This window comes from Letharia lupina (genome assembly GCF_014066315.1).
Source record: "Letharia lupina isolate WasteWater1 chromosome Unknown contig_8, whole genome shotgun sequence".
Taxonomy (NCBI): Eukaryota; Fungi; Ascomycota; class Lecanoromycetes; order Lecanorales; family Parmeliaceae; genus Letharia; species Letharia lupina.
The window spans coordinates 996,070-1,015,159 of NW_023502977.1; the positions used below are offsets into that span (position 1 = coordinate 996,070).

Consider the following 19,090-nt stretch of genomic DNA (forward strand, 5'->3'; position numbering starts at 1 on the left):
TAGGACACTGCCATCATCACAAATTCCAGCATGGCCTTGGACGACGCTGAGAGTCTTCGGCGCTTCATCTCGCAAATGAAGGGCCAGCCTACTCAACATGACCAACCTGATCAACCTGATCAACTAGCCAACGGACACGGCCCAAGCGCTGATACTGTCGCTGACGGTAAGCATATCTCTGAGGGCAACAAGTCCCAAGGAGAAGATGCGAAAACCGCTCCACATGCTAGAGTCGCCGCTCAGAATCACTCCGACCAAACATCACCAGATCCCCACCCTAAACCAAGCCCTCATATCAGTGGCCTTACAGCCCCGTATAACACACCAAAAACTGCAGCGTCGAGCCCACGCCTGCCAGCCGTTAACAATCACAACCAAGACGTCGCCGACGCTTTCTCCGACTATGTGAACAACATGCATGGCCGTCCTTTGAGCGAATCCATGTGGGCTCCGCCATCTGCACGTTATAAGCCTTCGATGCCTAGGGGAGCACCTGCTACGAAGGTCCTAACATCTATCAACGCCATTGAACCCAACCCAGCTATGAACGATACTTTCCATAGGATGTCCTTCAAAGCCGCTGACCCCAACCACAAAGTCGGCGAGAACTTGATTGGTGACCACGTTACACAATCTCTCTTCTCCAAGACATCGCCTTCGTCAGTCAACAAGTCCTCACTTCTGGTGGAAAAGATCCCTGAAGATAAGGTAGATGATGTTCTTGTAAAGCCCGAAGCGGCGAGCGACGAGGCCTTCGAATCCCCAGCTCACACTGACGTGGTCGAGAAAGAGAACGACGCACACTCAACATCCAAGGCTTACCTACCGCCTCACTTACGGACAGTGCGGGATTCTAGCCAGAAGTCTGATTTCAGTACACGGGTCCCTGCCCAGAAAGCAGACGAATTCAGTCCCTCAAAGTCATCACCGACAGCTCCATCTTCAGATCAGAACCCTGCTCCCTCCGAGTCCACTGTCGAGGCTGAGACGACCGCGCCATGCCCTGGGGGGCTTTCCCCGGATGTGACGAGCAAAGCCGCTGACTCTAACACCGTCAAGGATGCCGTTCGAGCTGCTACCACGGGCGTTGAACCCCAGGTCATCACCGGTCCAGTGGGTGCGAAGCCCCTGAAAGGTGCATCCGAGAGTGAGAATCTTGAGCACAAGACGTTCTTCAACGCCTGGCCAGAGCTGGAGGAGAGGAGTAAACCTGGTGTGTGCTCCCACAGCTCTTCCCTTCCAGTGGTCGCTAACCCGCAAGCAGCCGCCAAGGTACGCAAGGTCATCATCAAAGACCTCCCTCGTGGCTCGACAGCTACCTTCGTAGCGTCGCTTGTGTACGGTGGACCCATCGAAGAGATCCACGTTCGCTCTTCCGCCGCTGGAGATCTCTCAGCAGCCATCCGGTTCATGGACGCAGGAGACTGCATGAGATTCTACGAGGAGACCTCCAATGGCCTCGTCTACCAGAAAGATGCCAAAGGCCGCGAGCTTGTTCTATTTGTCGAGCTCTCCCCAGATGTCGATGTCGTCGGTGGCTTGCTGCAGGGGTGGATCGTTTCCGGGGTTACGCGCTGTGTACGTGCCGTGGGGGTCGAGGCGGAGTGGGACATGGACGGACTTGTAAAGATCGCGGAGAGAAAGAATCGAAAGGTGGAAAAGATTGTTGACGGGCAAAATCCCGGCGGTGTGAGTACCCACATTGGTCCCTTCCCACTACAGTACTGAAATCATTGCGGCAGGCACGTTCGGTCGTGTTCCGCTTCTGTAAAGTCGAGGACGCAGTCCAATTCAGAGCAGCACTTTCCCGGGATGAGGAATGGGAGCACTGCAATATCCATTACGCCGCAGACCCGTGGGTGCACTCCTTCTCTCACTTCAGAACCGAGGGCTGACTTATTGAAACAGGTGTGCTATCGCTGTCGGGGTGCACTTCGACGGCTAATCGCCGTTGCCGTTACACCTAGCAATGTTTGTGATGAGAGTGATCAATTTACGAATGCGGCCAGTTGTTGAGCAAAGTGGAGAAGTGATAATCAAATCACCAGTGCTTTTACCAATGTACGATAGGAAGTTGAGCATAGGTGAAAGGAGGCAAATTCCTTTCAATGGTTTTTCGCATGCCGGCGCCCTACTCTACAGGCACGACGGGAACTCCACGTTCGGACTGCGGTAAACTCAGATAGATGCAAGCCAACAAGCAAGATTTGACTTCCAACTGATGATGATCCATCAAGCGGAATCCATGCCCTCTAGAACGTCATGACCAGATAGATGCGTTGAAAAGTTCCCATCTAAATATCCATCTAACATGCAACACGTCCCTGAAGAAGTTCGCACCTTGTAAGCTGAAGAAAGAGTACGGATGGGCCGGGCCTCCTCGACTGTTACCGAACCAACTATCGACCAAGGACGCAAAGGCAGACGAAACAGGCTTGGGCCCATCTACGCTATCGGTACCGTATGCCTGGTTCGACCGAAGAGTCTCGCCGCTGCTGCCTACTCGACGCCATCAATAGTGTTGGCAAGGGGAGCAGCCAAAGAGCACATGTTGTATTTGGAATCGCCAGGATAGAAAAGCAAAACTCGCCACGGCAAGGAATTGCAACAACAACAACAACAAAAACAATAAAGTAATAACAAGAAGGAGCCAGGGTCAGCCCCAGACCCACCAATCGACCAGTCAAAATGCTTGCCAGAGATTCCTGGCACGTGGCTGACCCACCACCAAATCAATTTTCATCAATTTTTGTTTCCTTTTTTTTTCGACAGCCAATAACTTTTACTTTTCTTTTACCTTTTTTTGCCTTTTCGGCGTTTCTCTCTCAAGCCCGAACGACATGTTTGCAGAAGATGTGCAAGCCCACGTGGTTTGTGGTAGCACACCTCATGCACCTCGGTCCTTGGTGCATGCTTTCTAACTTTTCCACACCGAAAGGATGGGGGGGGAAAAGGAGGGGGGAGTGGAGCCGAGGGATGGGCCAAATCATGATCCTTGCATTCCTTCCATTCCTTTACATTTTCTTGCTGGCTGTCAGCCTGTCAGGACTGCATGACACCGTTTCCTTTGCGTTTCGTTTGCGTTTCGTCAGCCATAAAAGTATAATTCTTCCAAAAAACTGCGGCTACGCGGCGCCACAAATTTCCTCATTGGCCATTGGCCCATTGACTCATTGCGTCCTGCGGCGCTTAGGTACATGAATTCAAGTACGATAACGCAATAGCTCCCCTCATCCCGCAAATGACTCGAGAGTTGCTGATTCTGAAGGATCATATGATACGTCACCGGGACATCCTCCCTCTCGTGGTGCGTTGCAGGTAGATGCTGCACATTTGCTGCCTGCCAAGTTGAACCGGCAGCAGGGGGAGGGCGAATGGAAAGCAACGTAACGTGTCGCAGGAGATGCTCGGATAGAAGCACCATCAGCCCTGTCATGTCCATAGTGCGGAAGTCTCCCATATGACACATGCAGGGTGATGCAGCCAAACGCTGGATTGCGAACGATGAAAAGGAGCGATACGCGAAAAGAGGGGATCAATAGGCCAGGCGCGCAACAAGCCGAAAGGTCGCAAACCTGTTTTCTGACGTGCATTGAGAGCTGACAGGAAGGATTAGGGTTACCTTTGCCTTTCTTAGTGCTGAAGGATTGAGAAGAGGAGGAGATGCGGCAAGGGGTCGACTTCTTTAAGGCTCCTTCATCTTGACATGGCTTGCACACGGGCCACACGGGCTGAGCCAGAAGGCCGGGAGCGGCATGAGCGTCCTGAGCAGGCTTCAGGGCGGTAGTCCTGTGCACAAGGGTCGATGCCCGCCCTCGGGGTGAGATGGTTGAGTCGAGAGACGTCAGCCGCAGACTGTGGAATTGAGAAGATAGAATTGAGAAGATAGAATTGAGAAGAAGATGACGTGGGCGGATTTCCAATATAACATGTATCACAAGTACGGGGCTTAGACCAACGTCGGTCAAGATAAAACTTCCGATGGACCAAGCCGCGATAAATTTAGGAACATTATCAAAAATCATTGTTGGTTGTTCCTCACAAGTTACCTCCATACGCTTCCATGTGGGCGCGTAGAGAAGCAACATGAGTGGAACGGTGAAATCTCGCGGCGGCGCGCCAAAATCCTTAAGTCTAAGTAAAAGGATCTACACGGCACGGCGTGGGAGTGGGACGTCTTGAGATCTGCGACATGAAACGGAAAGTCTCACGGTGAACGCCATGCAACACATGCGTGAAGGTCGGAAAGGATGACCAAGTTGGTACAGCTGAGGGCTGAACCCGATCATCATCCCGAGCACACTATGTGGCTATACTGGGCCATCTCTCTGCTGCAGGCTATAAGGGAAAACCGAAAATGGGAAATGGGAAAAGAGATAAGGAGGACACAGCATGACAGCTAACATGCCCCTGGCAGTGGGAACTCGTGTGGCCGATAAGGTCTCAGCTGTCTTGTTTCGCCTGAACCTTGGGTTTGGGTACACGTCAAATCAAAGACGTGGGCGCTGATGTGACCTAGCCATGCGATGCAGCCATGGAGTCATGGAACTCGTGCGCACGCGGGGCTGCAGATGCCTGCCAGCCTATCACCGCCGGGCAGTCTCTCCAAATCATGCAGACCTGCACAGGCCCTGTCAGGCCGTTTGGCCAGCATTGCTGGCACAAGAGTCGCGCGGAAATTACCGCAGTAGCATCCAATGGGCGACAGACGATACATGAAACCCTCCTCTCATGCTCCCGTGGTTGGCGCGTGTTCTCAATTGGATAAGTAGGTATGGACTACTTGAGGAAATGCGTCTGACTATTCATTAGTTGCAGAAATAGGTCCACCTGGGATCCTTGCTCTATCTAACAGTGATGGGTGGGTAGACTCGAGCTAAGCCTGTTTGGGTCGAATATTTGTTTGGATATTGCTTCAACGACTGTGAACCCTCGCGTACATGTGAGCTGGACGTATGAGAAGACGGAGACTCCGAGTTTGGCCATTCCCGAGGCCAGTAGTCGCTCATTCTGCACCCTTTTCCATGCTCCCTTACTGGCCGAACATGCATCAAATTCCGGCTAAAATTGACCTGGGCTGTACCCAGATCTATAGATATTCGTCAATGACCCCTCGAATCCTTGCGCCTTCTGCCATTTCTTCCACCGGTCCCTCAATAGCTTAGTAGGGTAAACAGGCGCTCACGAGCGTAGAAGCACAGCAGGAAATCGACAGAACGCAGTGACTAACCCGAGCATCTGTTGGTAGACCATTCCTCTCGTCCAATCATTCTTGGACTCCTTGCTAGCGACCCACCAGGGACAATTATCCACTCTATGCTCGACTGACGGATAATTTCGCTGAGTCCCGCTTCCCCAACGACAATTGCGGCAAGTGACCGCGTTGAAGTGGTCGGCAGGGATCCTTCGTCGTCACCTGCTACTCGTAGGAGTTGTTTTGGTTTCAGCGAACCAGATTCCTTACCAGACATTGCTGTGGACACCCCCACAGCCTTGAAGCACAGCTCCGGAAATACAACCCTAGATCCTGCATGCAAGCCCCAGATCCTGGCTAAGGCGACTCTTGGTCCTTTTGCAAGCGCTTCGCTTCTCTGCTGCATCTTTGGTACAGGAGTGGATCTGCTTGCTAAAAGGTGCTCTTTCCCGCGTGCATGACCGCCAGCCTGCCAAGCTTTAGATCCAGCTTCGAGGCATCTTTCAGCATCCCCACTTTTACGCCAGCGTCTTACATCATGCCTTCTGGTGGCCGAGGATCTGGCTACACGTCGAATGATTCTGGGGCAGATGATCCAAGATCGAATGGCTACCGCACCGGCTCATACAACCAAGGTCGCATTCGTGGCAATCGAAACCCAGGCCTTGTTCCAGCCCATGCCGACACTACGTCAAGACATCGTAGTATGAACATTGAAGACATGTTGAACCCTTCGGACGAGGACACGAGACGGTATCAACAGCCACAGTCTTCCAGGTCATCCGACGCTGGAAGAACAGTATCCAGAAACCCAGGCTCTCTCCAAGGCAATAGAGCTCCTAGGTCCGGAACTCACTCTCACGGAGCCAGCGCATCTGCTAGGTCTCGAGGAGGCTCTCGTCCTCAACCAAGACGGGGACAAAGAAGCAGGGGCTCAGGATCGCCGGACCCCCCATTGCAGACCCGTTCCCCTCGGCCGGATTATACCGAAGAACAGGAGTATTTCATTTGGTACCTTCGTATTGACGTACGTATTTGCTGACACAATAAAATTCTGGCCCGACTTTACTCTTGCACTGTCTAGGGAGATTTCCCTCTTCAGACTGTCTCGGGACCCCTTCTTGAACAGGCAATGCTGACTTCGAAACATCTGTCCAGTGTGGGTATTCCTGGACTGCCATCGCCGACGCTTACAATGCTCGATTCTCTCAGGATGGAGGAGGGGGACGCAAGATCCCCGGACTCGAATGTAAATTTTATCGAATCACAAAAGCCAACGGCTTGCCGAATGTGAGAGCGATGCGAAGCGCTCAAGATACAGTGCAAAGGTACGGGATGACAGCGACCACTGGATACACGCGAGAGACATGGTCTTGGCTTGATGGCCGACACCCAGCCAGTACTGCCTACGGTCATATCCTTGGCGACGAAAGGCGCCGTTGATGTAAGACACACCTTCACCGTGCTTGAACCACCAGACTGACAACAGCCAGAACCTTGTGGCTATATAATTCAGGTCCAGCGCATATCAGCATTCTGCTCCTCGGGGCGGTGGAAGTTGGAGGGAAACATCGAAAGCGTTTGTTCTTTGAATATGTTTAGCATTGTAGTCTCAAGTACTTTCCTTGAAAGTGGCCACGGCAATTATTTATGGCGGGAATGCAGTCATCAACAGAAGAGGCCATGTGAGAGGAAATTGCTGATTTGCGCTGAGGTGCCTCCTGTCATAGAATTTCGATAGCTGATGCTTTCCCTATTCAATGTCTGCAGTCATTGCATGCTGTTATCGTCAGAGTAATATATTCGTGCCCCAAAGTCTGACTGAGGAGCAACTATGGACGCTATGCCTGCTATTCTTCATCAGACCAACCAAACTCCTCGTCGTCAGAAGCAGCATGTCGATAATTGTAAGCACCTCTACCGAACTCGTCGTCAGAGTTGACCTCATCTTCGGGGTAGTCATTCCCATAATAATCTTCCGCTGTTTTTCGCGTCAGTGAGTCTTGTCGTTCGAGAGTCGGTCCACAAACCATTCTCATCTTCCTCTTCGCTATTCCATTCCGGGCCGCTTTCTTGATCCTCGGCGAAAGCCTCCCAGAGTGCTTCTTCTTCTTCGTCTTCAATCACCAGGATTCCAATGTTGCCGGGATCTATACTATTCAACGAATCATGATACAACTCGCTGGGCTCCATAACTCGGAAAGGCTGTGCACTTGACCGAACGTATATGTCTAGCACATAATCACCATCGTCGTCGAGTTTCATGGTATCTAGCATGATATCATCCCCACCGCGTTCATCGGCCGATGTCTCTGTCCTAGGTTGACGAGGCTTTGGAGGCTTGGGCTCGACCTTGAGTTTTCCACCACCACTGAGCCCTTTTGCCCGTTCCTCGCTGGCACGAATCTCCTCCAGAACGACCTCTTGCAGCTGTTCGGCAAGCCCAGTGGACTCATAATTCCATTGACTTGACGGCTCGTTGATGTTTTCTGCTATTCTTGTAAGATTTTCGGTGACTTCATTTGGCTTTGGGGGATTGGCCCAGGTCTCAGTCCTCCACTTCCGCTCCGCAGCAGTTGCGTTTGGCCGTTTACGAGGCTTCTCAAGCTGCGATATGTCCTTCTTTTCAATATAGTCGAGATGTCTTGGTTCGCCACTGCTAGGTCTCGAAACACTGCCTGATTTCTTTGCTTCGCGTATAACTTCTGTTCTCTCGACGAAAATAGCAAGGTCCTTCCTCCGGTTCTTTCTATGCTTCTGTGCGGTAGTCTTTGGAACCGAAAGCGGCGAAGATATAGGCGAAGGATTTATGACCAGATGGAACTTTCGTGCTCTCAACGCGGACGCAAGAATATCTTGGGGTTTCTGGCGAGATTGCTTGTGTTGCGTAATCTCAGATTGCAACTGACGCTTGTCAATGATGGCAGACGCTTCAGCTCTAGGCTTTTTAATCTTTGAGAAACGAGGAATGGCGTTGTTTGACTCATCGAAGTCTTCACTTGGTAGAGTAGTCCTCACGGTGGGTACTCTGGGTGATTGAAATGCAGTCGTGGTAGTCCGAGTCTCTTTGACAGCATTGGATGAGGAGAGAGGTACTGCATATTGAGGCGTGTCATTGTCATCGTCCACCAACTTCCAGAAACCACTGGGCCTCTGCTTCTTCTGTTGTATAACTACACCAAGCTAGTGAGCGAACCAGACGCCAGGGAGCAAGACCTCTACAAGTGATGACACTCACATAAAGCCTCAACTGGATCCTCATCCCGACGCCTCTTGACGGTGATACGCTCTGGGGGAAATGCCATTGCAGTAGGTAGAAAACATATCCATAGTGTTCGAGATGTCGGAAAATCGAACCCTGTAATTTACTGCTTTTACTAACCTAGTGCCAAATGTACTTTACGTGGTTTATGTTACCACCAGCTACCATTTGCAGGTTGAACCCTAACTGCAAGCCTTCTACTGAAGTCCTTTATTCTGGAGCATGGCCTCCCACATCGAATCATCACTCTCAAATCCACCTCTCAAAGCTTCAACATACCACTGTATCTCGCTCCGCTCGTATTGCGCGTAGGCCTTTCGTATCTATTGATTCTGACCATAAGCTTGCTGATACCAGCGACCGTCACTGAGAGACGGGGGCTCATATGGTAAGCCATGTAAGACTGATGGTATGCTATGTTGATCGTGCCCGTATATCTGGCTTTGGTCCTGTTGCATGCCTGAATATGCTGGGTGATCCCTCAGATCTGGCATGGGACCTCTAGCTGCTCCTAGCTCCGCAAAGTACTCCCTCCTTGTATCAGTTTCGTCACTCGTCCTGTTGCCGAGCTGCTTGTTGACTGTATTGGAACGATGAACTCTGTTACTGTTTCCGCTTTGACGAGCGCTGGTCGACGAGCGACTGGCACCGCTTCGATATTGTTGACGTTGCTCGCCGTGACCCAAAGCACCATGTGCACTTTCAGTTCGCCGATGCGATGCGGCTTCCTGTTGTGGTTCGCTCTCAGGCTCACTGGGGCTCCGTTCTGCAACGGCGAGCTGACAGTTGCAACTGTGCCTTTCGACACTCTTCTCCAATGCCTTGAGCTTTCCGTCCATTCCTTTGAATAGTTCCTGGACACTGTCACTGCCCTTCACGACATCCTTGAATTCCTCTTTCAAATCATCGATATCCTTCCTGATATCTTTGAAGTCGGCTTTGAGATGACGGAATCCTTTGCTCACCGTCTCCTCTAGATTCTCCAATCGCCTGATTGTCTGGTCCATGATTCTATCATGCTTATCAGTGATCAACCTTGACAATGACCCAGCGGTGCTATCGATGTGGTGGTGCAGTGTGAGCTCTAATCGAGCCATGGCAGCCGACATTGACCCCGGACGTTGGTAATCATGTTGGTTGTGAGGTGGTGATGGGACGGAATTACTGCTGTGATGATTGGGCCAGCTAGGGGGCAAGAGAGCCGACAAAGGCGCATTGGTGGATGTGAAGGAGTTGCCGGAGACCCACGAGTTGGCGGACGGCAATGGACGGTAAAATTCCGATGAGCGATCTGTGTTTGGATTTTGATTTGTGTTTGCTTCGAAACTTGCAAATGGATGAAAATCTGTATGTTTGCTATTGCTGTAACCATTCATAGGCTCGTTAGGCATGAGAGGCATCCCACAGTTGTCGGACGGATCATTCCCGTCTATCCCGTTACTCGGCGGGAGCCCGTTCGGCATGGGGCTAAAAGGGGGAAGTGAATAGCCCTGGACATAGTCAGTATTTCACCGATCTGTGGATTGAGCTTCCTCAAATACTGACAACAGCAGGATCGTTCTCCCAGACTCCGCCGTAATTGCTTGGCGAGTAGATAACAGGTGGCAGAAGATCTCCAGTGTTCAGACCCTGAGTCATGCTTGATTGCGACAGGACTCCCGTCGAGCCCGCATACACCTGTTCATTGTTGCCCACGGAAGACTCTGCGTTTTCTATAACGCCTCTGTAGCTCTCGACCCTGTGCATCCGATTTGACTCCACCAATCCGACTTCGCCCACATTGCCGTATCTCCCAAGTCTAGGAGGGTGGAGCATTCCAGGTGTAGACACACCGTTTTCTGCTTTCTTTGGATCTTTGTCCTGACTCTGTGGTTCTTCGTTCGCCTGCAGTTTGGGAGCAACGGGAGCCTCTGTAGTTGTTGGCGTTGGTAGGTCATTCTCTCTTAAGTAGCGGCGCGTAGGCACAGGTGTTGATTGAACTTGCCGCGCTGGGCTAGCCGTTCTTTCTACTGAGTCAGATGATGGGCGGAAAGAGTCAAGCACTGGCGCTGGAAGTGCGGAGGCTGGAGGCGTATCAGGCTTGTTCTCTGGGGGCGGATACAGTCCTAAGACCTCTGCTGCTTTCTCAGAAGAGAGCCGAACAGCGGGAGAGGATTGGTCTGTAGGCATCGCCTCGGCCACCGGAACATCGTCTCCTGCTTTTGAAAAGGAGTACTTCTTGCGTAGCTTAGCAACACTGAGCTTTCTGCCTGCGAATAGGGGCTTCGGTGCGATTGGGTCTGTCACTGCTCGCTTCTGCTGGCTCTGCAGTTTTGGTGCCGGATTCACCAAAGGTATAGCTGGTTCTATGTATGCCTTAGCCTGTAGGTGTTTGTTGTGAGGCGAGGAGTCTGCTGGTGGTGGCGGCATCGGCTTATGTTCATACTTATCCCTGTTCGTGACTCGTCCAACCTCTGATTGCTCACCGCTTGAGGATCGCTGCTGCTCCTGTTGCGACTGGGCCCATGAGTTAGGACCTGGCACCACAGGTTTCCTCGGTATGACACCTGGTGGCTTCACGCTGGGCTTATCCTGGTCGGGCATCGCAAAAGCTTTCAGGTCAACCTGTAGACGAAAAATGTTGCATAAAGAAGCTTGGGACTTAAAACGAAAGGAGTCTTCGGAACATGAGAGAGAAATTCGCTGTATCAAAATTGCGGGCTGGAAAGGAGGCCGAAAGAAGATGGACAAAGCCTCTTGTAGGTTTACAGTGATAGAAGAATGTTACTATCGAAGTGTAAAAAGGATATGAGAAAATGATGAGGTAGGATGTGAATAGGAGCGGCAATGTTGTTGTTTACATTTTGAAAATCGGTGCTAACGAGTCTATCACCGCGGCGCGATGACCCTCATCAGACAACACAACCAACTTTTCGCCCCACTAAAGTCTGAACCCGCACACTTCGTTTGATTGCTGCTTGAGCGCTACAGTTCTTTGATCTCTCAGAGTCCGGACAACGACTAAGGCAGGTCCAACGTCCCCATAGCATCTGAAACCTTCCAATTGGGCGATGTTGTTCTTGTCACGAGTTGGGAAATTGACTGGATACCTTGGTGAAGAGGATACAGATCCAAGCTATGGGTTTCTCGCAAACAGCTCGTAAAGAAGCACTCCTGATCTTTGGACTCAACAGAGGCCTCGCCACCCGAAAGACCGCTAACTCTGCTTGATCGCTTCCATGTTTGGTAAACGAGCAACTGTTGCTCTTCATCCAATTTGGGGATTACGAAATGGATCGTAACCTTCTTCTGCAACATTGGCAGCTGACAACCAAAAGGAATCGCCGAGGGGAAATGGAGAGGAACCCCTTCGATGTCGGACATCCAAAGGGTCTAAGGGACCATCCGTGGTACTCTGTCAGGACAGTGAACCTAATCCAAAGATGATATTTGGTGAGACCCCTGGCTTGAGGATATCTCGCTCCCAAAGATCGAAAGTACTGCGGGTGACTGAAGGATTGCGGGGCCCTCTTTCTCGACCCTGAGGACATTGAACTCTTCGCCTGAAGTATCTATCTCTGCGAAAAGCACATCAATTTGTGCTCATGACTCCGCATGTGGAATCCCTTACCTCAGCATGGTGGTCGAAAATCAGCCAATCGTGGTGCCCTATGCGGTACCTGTACTTCCAAACTCCAGGGAAGATCTCGTATCGCCTCCACAACAAGTGCTCCAGTCGGACGAGATTGGGATTGCTACTGTCTACCGCCCTTTTCTCCGCATATTTAAATTCGTGTGGCTCCCATGGCTGGTTTGTGAAGGACGACAGAATGAGAACAGGAGGGGAGAACGATAAGCGAATTTCTGGGTGAAGGAGACTGGAAGGTCGTGGTCATGAGATCCTCCATTCTCCCTCGCCCTGCCCTTCTCTTTGGTAAAAGACTGGCTGTGACCATTGCGACTTCCTTTGCCGGACAGTAGTAGAAGGAGTTGCACAGATGTGCCTCCCGTGAGAGATGGGAAGTCAGGCTTGCTATTGATCATGGTTTACGATGTGATTCAGAAATTTAGCAGTGTGTACACGCGACTGAATATGAGGCGCCGGTCATCTGCAATGGCTAAGCAGGCCCTGTTTTTGCCTCCAAATACTATCCTCTGTTCTCAAGCGGTGCCAGGAGCCAAGACTTCTGTGGTGGTTGAGATATTTAGCACTATATCGGATGAAGCTAGTCTAAATATACATACTACAAATTTTAAATACCGATGAATGACGTCCAGTAAAGTACTAGTGACATTTTAAATCTCAAGACTTTCGTAAATATTCGGTTTTTTCAATTTCATTTCCACTTTCATTCGATTCTTTCCTCTAGTATATAGCCAACGTCGGTGCACTTGTCATTCGTTGTCCTTTTCTCCATTTCCCCTTTTTCTTAAAATACCGATTCTCATCTCGCAACATGTTCCAAGGTTGTAACTTTCATATCGTAAATAATTTCGACGTAATCCAGCAGCTGTTTGATGCATTTCAAACCTCAAGGCGATATGGATGACAGCCGGTCCTCCATTGCCACCATTGACCCTGATGAGCATAATCCAGTTCTTAAGCTCGATTTTAGCGGCTTGCCTTCTGTCTATGTGCTTGCAGCACATCTTTCCATCAAGGAGCAACACGAAGCTGAAGATGCCCTGAGTCATGGTGGTGCATCTCTGACATATGATATCAAAGAAGCAAACATCGTCCTTGGAAACATCTCCAAAGCGAGACGTGCCAAATCTGAGCTGCAATGGAAAGGGGTTCGTGTAGAAGACACAGAGGACACACCAAGCGCAGAAAAACCTACCTCTCCCCGAGGCCCAGAAGGTAGAGCTCCGGCAAAGAAACGGAGAAAAGTTGGGGATAGGAGTGATGAATTCTCACAGCGAAAGGTGGACCTAGTCATCGACGACTCATCCACGTCTTCCGAAACAACGGACGAAGCAGATGCGAGCACCAAGCCAATGTCACAGCTCTCTCTATCTCGAGTGTCCACATCATCCGATGCGTCCTCACCGAACTCTATGGCGGCAAAAGATATCCCTCCACCACCGATTTTCCTAGGGTCTTTTACCGACAAAGTGAAAGTTATCAAACTTGATTGGCTCAATGAATCACTCAGCGCTGGGAAAGTACTTCCGTTGGAATCCTACACGATATACACTGGAACACTTATTACCCCTGAAGAGCCTGCAATGAATCGCCCAGCCACTATGAAAGCCAATGGATTGAAACCCTTTACAGGCAACAAGAGTAATTACATCAGGAAAGGAGATCCGAGTGGAATCATCGAGCGCGCGAATGCCGACCCCAAACCATCAATCAACCGGTACATAAAGCGGGATCGCATCGAAGCCGCCGCGAACAAAGACTTTGTCGGCAAGAGCTTTTCGTCTTCAACTCAGGCTGCCAGCCAACAACCCAGGCAGCATATCACACGACCTACTCGCCTTCTGCATCAAACAACCTCGGAGCACGATGAAGCAGCCAGCAGCGCCCTCCCACGGATGCCAGATTGGGTTCGAGAGAAGAAAATCTATGCCTGTGAGCGAGCTACGCCGCTGATATCCCCCAACCAGGCGTTCATTTGCTTGTTAAAAGAGATCAAGCTAGCTCGTCTATTGACGCTGGATGAAATTGGCGTTCGAGCTTACAGCAGCAGCATTGCGTCCCTTGCGGCATACCCTTATCCAATTCAGAGCACTCGAGAAATCCTTGCACTACCTAGGTTCGTACATTTCTGAGTGGTTTCTTCCTTTTCAGTGCCGACTTCCGAGTTGCAAGACATGCCTTCCGAGCAAACAGCTCTTTGTACTGACAACACTCAAGGACTCTTTGCGAGTCTGAGTTCTGCCTTTGAGAAGCAACGCTGACTCCGAATTGTGCGCAGGTACGTACATTTTGGAGCTGATCTTTTCCATATGGTATTCAAATTGAGCCGCAAGACATCCTTTCTAACCCCCGAGACCTGTCTTGCAACTCCATTACCTACCTCGACTAAGCAATGCTGACTCCGAACTTTGCGTAAGCTGCGACCAGAAGATTGCCCACCTCTTCCACGAATACCAAGCCAGCAATGGCAAACTCCAAGCAGTTGCCGACCTAGAAGCCGACCCCGCCCTCAAAGTCCTCCGCGAGTTCTACGAGATCTGGGGTGTGGGCGCCAAAACAGCCCGAGAGTTCTACTACGACAAAGGCTGGCGAGACCTCAACGACGTCATAGAATACGGGTGGAAATCGCTGTCTCGTGTCCAGCAGATTGGTCTTAAATACTATGACGAATTGATGCTCAAAATCTCTCGCGCTGAGGTAGAATCAATTGCAGAAACCATCACCAGACACGCCTGCCTGGTCACCGACAAAGACATTGTTTCCATAATTGTTGGTGGGTATCGACGCGGCAAGTCCGAATGGTAAATAGAATCCCCAGCTCTTTTTTTCCTATTTTATAACCGAATCTGGGTGGCAAGACACGTTGCGGGAGTACCATGACTCCCGTAACTGTCTTATAACTCAATTTGGAACTCGAAAAGGATGTTACTGAATGGAGAACTTCCAGCGGAGACGTGGACCTAATCCTCTCTCACCAGAACGAAGCAATGACCTACAACCTCGTTGACAAAGTGGTTAAGTCTCTAGAAAAAGAGGGTTGGATCACTCACACCCTGACTTTGAATCTCACAAACACCAAACGCAATCAAGAACCGTATGTTATCATTTCCGGGGCAATGTTCCCCCATTCATGCTGTCTTATGAGTCCTCAGACGTGTCTCAAAGTTATCTGCTTCTAAGGCGTGCCTCGCGACTCAAGTTCCTTTCCCAAAAGAGTAATGCTGACTCCGAAATTATCAAGTCTACCCATTAGCAGCGCCTCCCTTGGTGGCCACGGCTTTGACACCCTGGACAAAGCTCTATTGGTATGGCAGAATCCCAACTGGCCCACCAGAACCGCCGATCTGAAAGCCAACCCGAAAGCCAAGAATCCCAATCCGCACCGCCGGGTTGATATTATCATCAGTCCGTGGCGTACTGTAGGCTGCGGAGTAGCGGGATGGACGTCTGGGACGACGTTCCAGAGGGATTTGAGACGGTACGCGAAACATGTGAAGGGCTGGAAGTTCGACAGTAGTGGCGTACGCCAAAGAGGTACGGGGAAATGGGTAGACTTGGAGGGATGGGGAGATAGGACGACCAGGTGTCGGGACTGGAAGGAAGCAGAGAGAAGGGTTTTCGAGGGGATGGGATTGGCCTACCAAGAACCTTGGGATAGGTGTACTGGCTAAAAACTCTTGGACAGATTTGGGATGCAGTTGTATTTGGATAAAGCAAGCTTCTTTGGATAATCGTGGATAATGGAAGTATAAGGTATGTAACGACTAATACGTACATAGCTAGAACAGCCATAAGCGTACTTCGTCTCTTCCGCCATCACGCATTCGATATCAGTACTCGAAATCGTCATCAACACTCGGCCCTTTATTCTTACCCACGCTTTCCTGCTTCTGATACATCTCAACCACCATCCTACTCCCCGTCGCCTCATCAGCCCTTTTATCATCTCTCTCCTTGATGAATCTCGGAAACCTCAGGCTGATCCCCTTATGACTACTATCACCCAGCGCATCGGCCCCAGCTTTGTACCTCGGGCTAAGTGTGAGGTCTGCAGTCTTAACCTCCCACACGAAGCGCGGCTCAAACCAGACGTCTGGCTGGTCCTTGGCCACCGTGCTGTGTGAGTAGAAGGGTTTTGGTCTGTCAATGGTGTGGTCCTTTAATTTCGTATGAAGCTCTTCGAGTATGGCTTCTGAAAAACCGGTGCCTATGTTGCAGACTGTTTCGTAAGACTCTTTTGAGGAGTTGTAGCAAGCTAGCAGGAAAGCGCCATATACTGACGTACGCTTGCCCTTGCCAAAGTATGCGCCCAGAACGACGAGATCCAGAGAATCGCCAATGCCGGAGAGGTAGTCCTTTTTCACTTTGAGCCAATTACGACTTCGCTTACTGGGCTCGTAGCCACTCTCGTCGGTATCAAGCATCTTGACCATGAGTCCTTCACAGGATGCTTTGACGCTCTCGTCAAGCAGCGTTTGGATCTCCTCGAGATTGTCGGTATTGCCATGTTGGGCGAAAGAGAATTCGCCCTCGACCTCCTGGAAAGCCTGATGTAGAAGCTCTCTTCGCTCGCGCAGAGACTTTTGGACGATAGCCTTTCAATGATCAGCACATAGCATTCACGGACGGGAAGCTCATGACTCACCTCTCCGTTATAGAAGAGCATGTCAAAGGCAAAGACGCAGACCTTGACTTTTACGTCCTCGGCTTTGACATCCTTGCGCTTTCTTGTCATTAATTGCTGGAACGGGAGAACTTTCTTCTCGACAAGATCCCATGCCACGGTCTCACAGTCCAGTACGAAGCTTTTGGTCTTCTTTTTGATCCATGAGTCTAGCTTCGCTAAAATGTCAGGATACTTCTTCGAAAGATCTTCCGAATTCCGTGAGAAGATAGCAGAAAGACCTTTGGCCGATTTACCAGACCCTGGCACACTGCTTGTGTATTGTTGGGGCGAGTCTCCAGCAACGTAGTGAATCTGGGCGCGCTCTCCGTCATACTTATATTCACAGGTGAAGTTCTTGCCTTCAAACCGGTCAAGGACTTCGGTGATAGACTTCGTAGGTTTTGCTAACATTGGCTTCAAGGGCACACCGGGCTGTAGTTTGCAGTTGTCGCGCAAGTGGAAAATGCCGTGTTCAACCATTGCAGGAACGATGACTTCGTAACTTGGTAGTTCGCTGGAAGTCTATTAGCAGAGGAAAGCATCGCCCCTGTTACATCTCACCTATAGACTGTCTTCAGAATTGCCTCTCCTTCCGCCAGCTTTTCGCTGCTTGGTAGCTTGTCCCCCTTCTTGTCGGTCTCGTGAATGACCATAGCGTGCGCGAGACCGACAAGTACCGTCCTCTCTGCTAGCCCGAGCCTCAACTTGCCTTCCAAGAATCGTACTATGAATTTAGCTTCACTCGCTCCGCCTTTGTCCTTCGTGATGTCGATCCCTTTGCTGCGCTTGCCTGCCAATGAAGCGTCCGCTGCAGCTAGTAATTTTTTGATACCAGCGATCTTTCTCCCTTGAGAGCCGTCGCCTGAGACTGTAGCGATTCCCATCAGACCTTTAAGAACTTCTCGTACCGTCAAAGGTTTTGGTTTGAACATCGTAGGCTGATTCGAGCGACTCTTTGCGGCAACAAGACCTAGATCTCCGATCTCGTTCTGGTCGGCCTTAATGACCTGCAAACTCCTTCCGGTGGTCTCACCAATAGCTTTCATGATCAGCGATTCTCCAATACCAAGCTCAATGCCAGCATAATCAGCAGCAAGCTTATTGATCATGAGCTGCACAGTAGGTAAGAGATCTTGAGGTGTAAGCCGTAGGACCTGACGAAGAAACAGAGAGCAGTGTGCTGAAATTATGAGCCGTTTTGTAGTCATTTCGATCAATGAGAAAGTAGTACATAATGCTGCATATGGGACCGGCTCCCCGGGCTTCCAATTGGGATAGGGGTCTTTTGCACTGCTCTTGAGTGTTGACTGGACTTTCTCCCGAGCTTTAGCAGCGACTTCAGGCTTGTCCTCTTCGTCAGACTCGGCTTCTTCGTCTTCTACTTCTGAGGAAACTTCGTCAGAAACATCATTTTCTGATTCTTTTCCGGCGTCTTTTGCAGGAGCATGTCCTGTCTCTATCCGAGGCCCCTTTGCTTTGTTTGCATCAGCAGCTTTTGCCGTTTCGGAGGTGTTTTCTGTTTTCTTGGATGATGGCCTCGACTCATTCTTCGCTTGGGCAGCTTTCGGGGCAGCAGCTTTCGCCTTCGGCTTCGGAGGTTCTTTGTCGGTTTCAGCTGTTGGTTGCCTTGTTGCGTGCCCAAATTGTTCCCTAGTATTCTCCCGCCTTGAACGCTTTCTCACCGGCTCTTCATCATCCTCGTCCTCGTCCTGTGGGTCTTCTAGTTCATTCTTACTACGTTTTAATGGGGTCGATCTGCGTGGCAGAGACGAAACTTCAGCTGTGGTATGGCCGGTATGGTCTACTCAATGCCCTGCTGTTAGTGATTTGGCTCGAGGCGAACAGTCTACATGGACGACTCACCTTTGCCGTTGGCTAGCGCAGAATTTACTTTCTCCATGCCGTTCATGTCTGGGTCTTCTTGCTTGGTATCCATAGCTGACTGATGCACCTCAGACCTGCTGTCCATGTTGATATCTTCATCGGAGGCATCATTTTTCACAGCATCTGCTTCTTCACGATCTTCTGCTTTCACGACCCCGTCTACTTCCTCATGCTCGTCTTTGACAGCCTTTGTCGTGTGCGGCTTCTGAAAAGCCAGCTTCGACTGTTGAGGCTTTGGTGAGGAGCCAGCAGGGCGTGCGAAGAACTTTCTAATCCGACGGATACGCATTAGTGAGTGTGCGAATTGGTGATAACAAGGAGCATGCACCCTAAGGTCTGCTGCCCCGATTTGACATACCCCAAAGTAGCTTGTTTTGGTGGCATAGTTGGCTCAGGAAAGTAAGTCGTCGCCGTGATCGGACGAATCTGATGTTGTATGCTGCCTCGTCGACGATGGAA

At 50.5% G+C, this 19,090-nt stretch overlaps 6 protein-coding genes across 6 annotated transcripts; 3 read left to right on the forward strand and 3 right to left on the reverse strand.

Moving 5' to 3' along the window:
• Positions 1–30: 30 nt before the first annotated feature.
• On the forward strand, positions 31–1,945 carry HO133_010115 (uncharacterized protein; the record flags this gene model as incomplete). The annotated part of the gene is made up of 3 exons (XM_037300971.1): positions 31–1,689; positions 1,743–1,855; positions 1,909–1,945. 3 exons carry the CDS (start codon positions 31–33, stop codon positions 1,943–1,945), a joined length of 1,809 nt encoding a protein of 602 aa, XP_037153788.1.
• A 3,787-nt stretch (positions 1,946–5,732) lies between these two features.
• HO133_010116 (uncharacterized protein) lies at positions 5,733–6,677 on the forward strand (the record flags this gene model as incomplete). Its single annotated transcript, XM_037300972.1, has 3 exons — positions 5,733–6,221; positions 6,353–6,484; positions 6,537–6,677. 3 exons carry the CDS (start codon positions 5,733–5,735, stop codon positions 6,675–6,677), a joined length of 762 nt encoding a protein of 253 aa, XP_037153789.1.
• A 367-nt stretch (positions 6,678–7,044) lies between these two features.
• HO133_010117 (uncharacterized protein) lies at positions 7,045–8,499 on the reverse strand (the record flags this gene model as incomplete). Its single annotated transcript, XM_037300973.1, has 3 exons — positions 7,045–7,175; positions 7,225–8,367; positions 8,433–8,499. 3 exons carry the CDS (start codon positions 8,497–8,499, stop codon positions 7,045–7,047), a joined length of 1,341 nt encoding a protein of 446 aa, XP_037153790.1.
• Positions 8,500–8,779: 280 nt separating this feature from the next.
• Positions 8,780–11,819, reverse strand: HO133_010118 (uncharacterized protein; the record flags this gene model as incomplete). The annotated part of the gene is made up of 4 exons (XM_037300974.1): positions 8,780–9,946; positions 10,002–11,060; positions 11,398–11,545; positions 11,608–11,819. 4 exons carry the CDS (start codon positions 11,817–11,819, stop codon positions 8,780–8,782), a joined length of 2,586 nt encoding a protein of 861 aa, XP_037153791.1.
• Positions 11,820–12,977: 1,158 nt separating this feature from the next.
• HO133_010119 (uncharacterized protein) lies at positions 12,978–15,864 on the forward strand (the record flags this gene model as incomplete). Its single annotated transcript, XM_037300975.1, has 5 exons — positions 12,978–14,197; positions 14,499–14,882; positions 15,029–15,175; positions 15,323–15,739; positions 15,861–15,864. 5 exons carry the CDS (start codon positions 12,978–12,980, stop codon positions 15,862–15,864), a joined length of 2,172 nt encoding a protein of 723 aa, XP_037153792.1.
• Positions 15,865–15,911: 47 nt separating this feature from the next.
• On the reverse strand, positions 15,912–19,015 carry HO133_010120 (uncharacterized protein; the record flags this gene model as incomplete). The annotated part of the gene is made up of 5 exons (XM_037300976.1): positions 15,912–16,676; positions 16,727–17,261; positions 17,309–18,548; positions 18,611–18,900; positions 18,990–19,015. 5 exons carry the CDS (start codon positions 19,013–19,015, stop codon positions 15,912–15,914), a joined length of 2,856 nt encoding a protein of 951 aa, XP_037153793.1.
• Between the last annotated feature and the right edge of the window lie 75 nt (positions 19,016–19,090).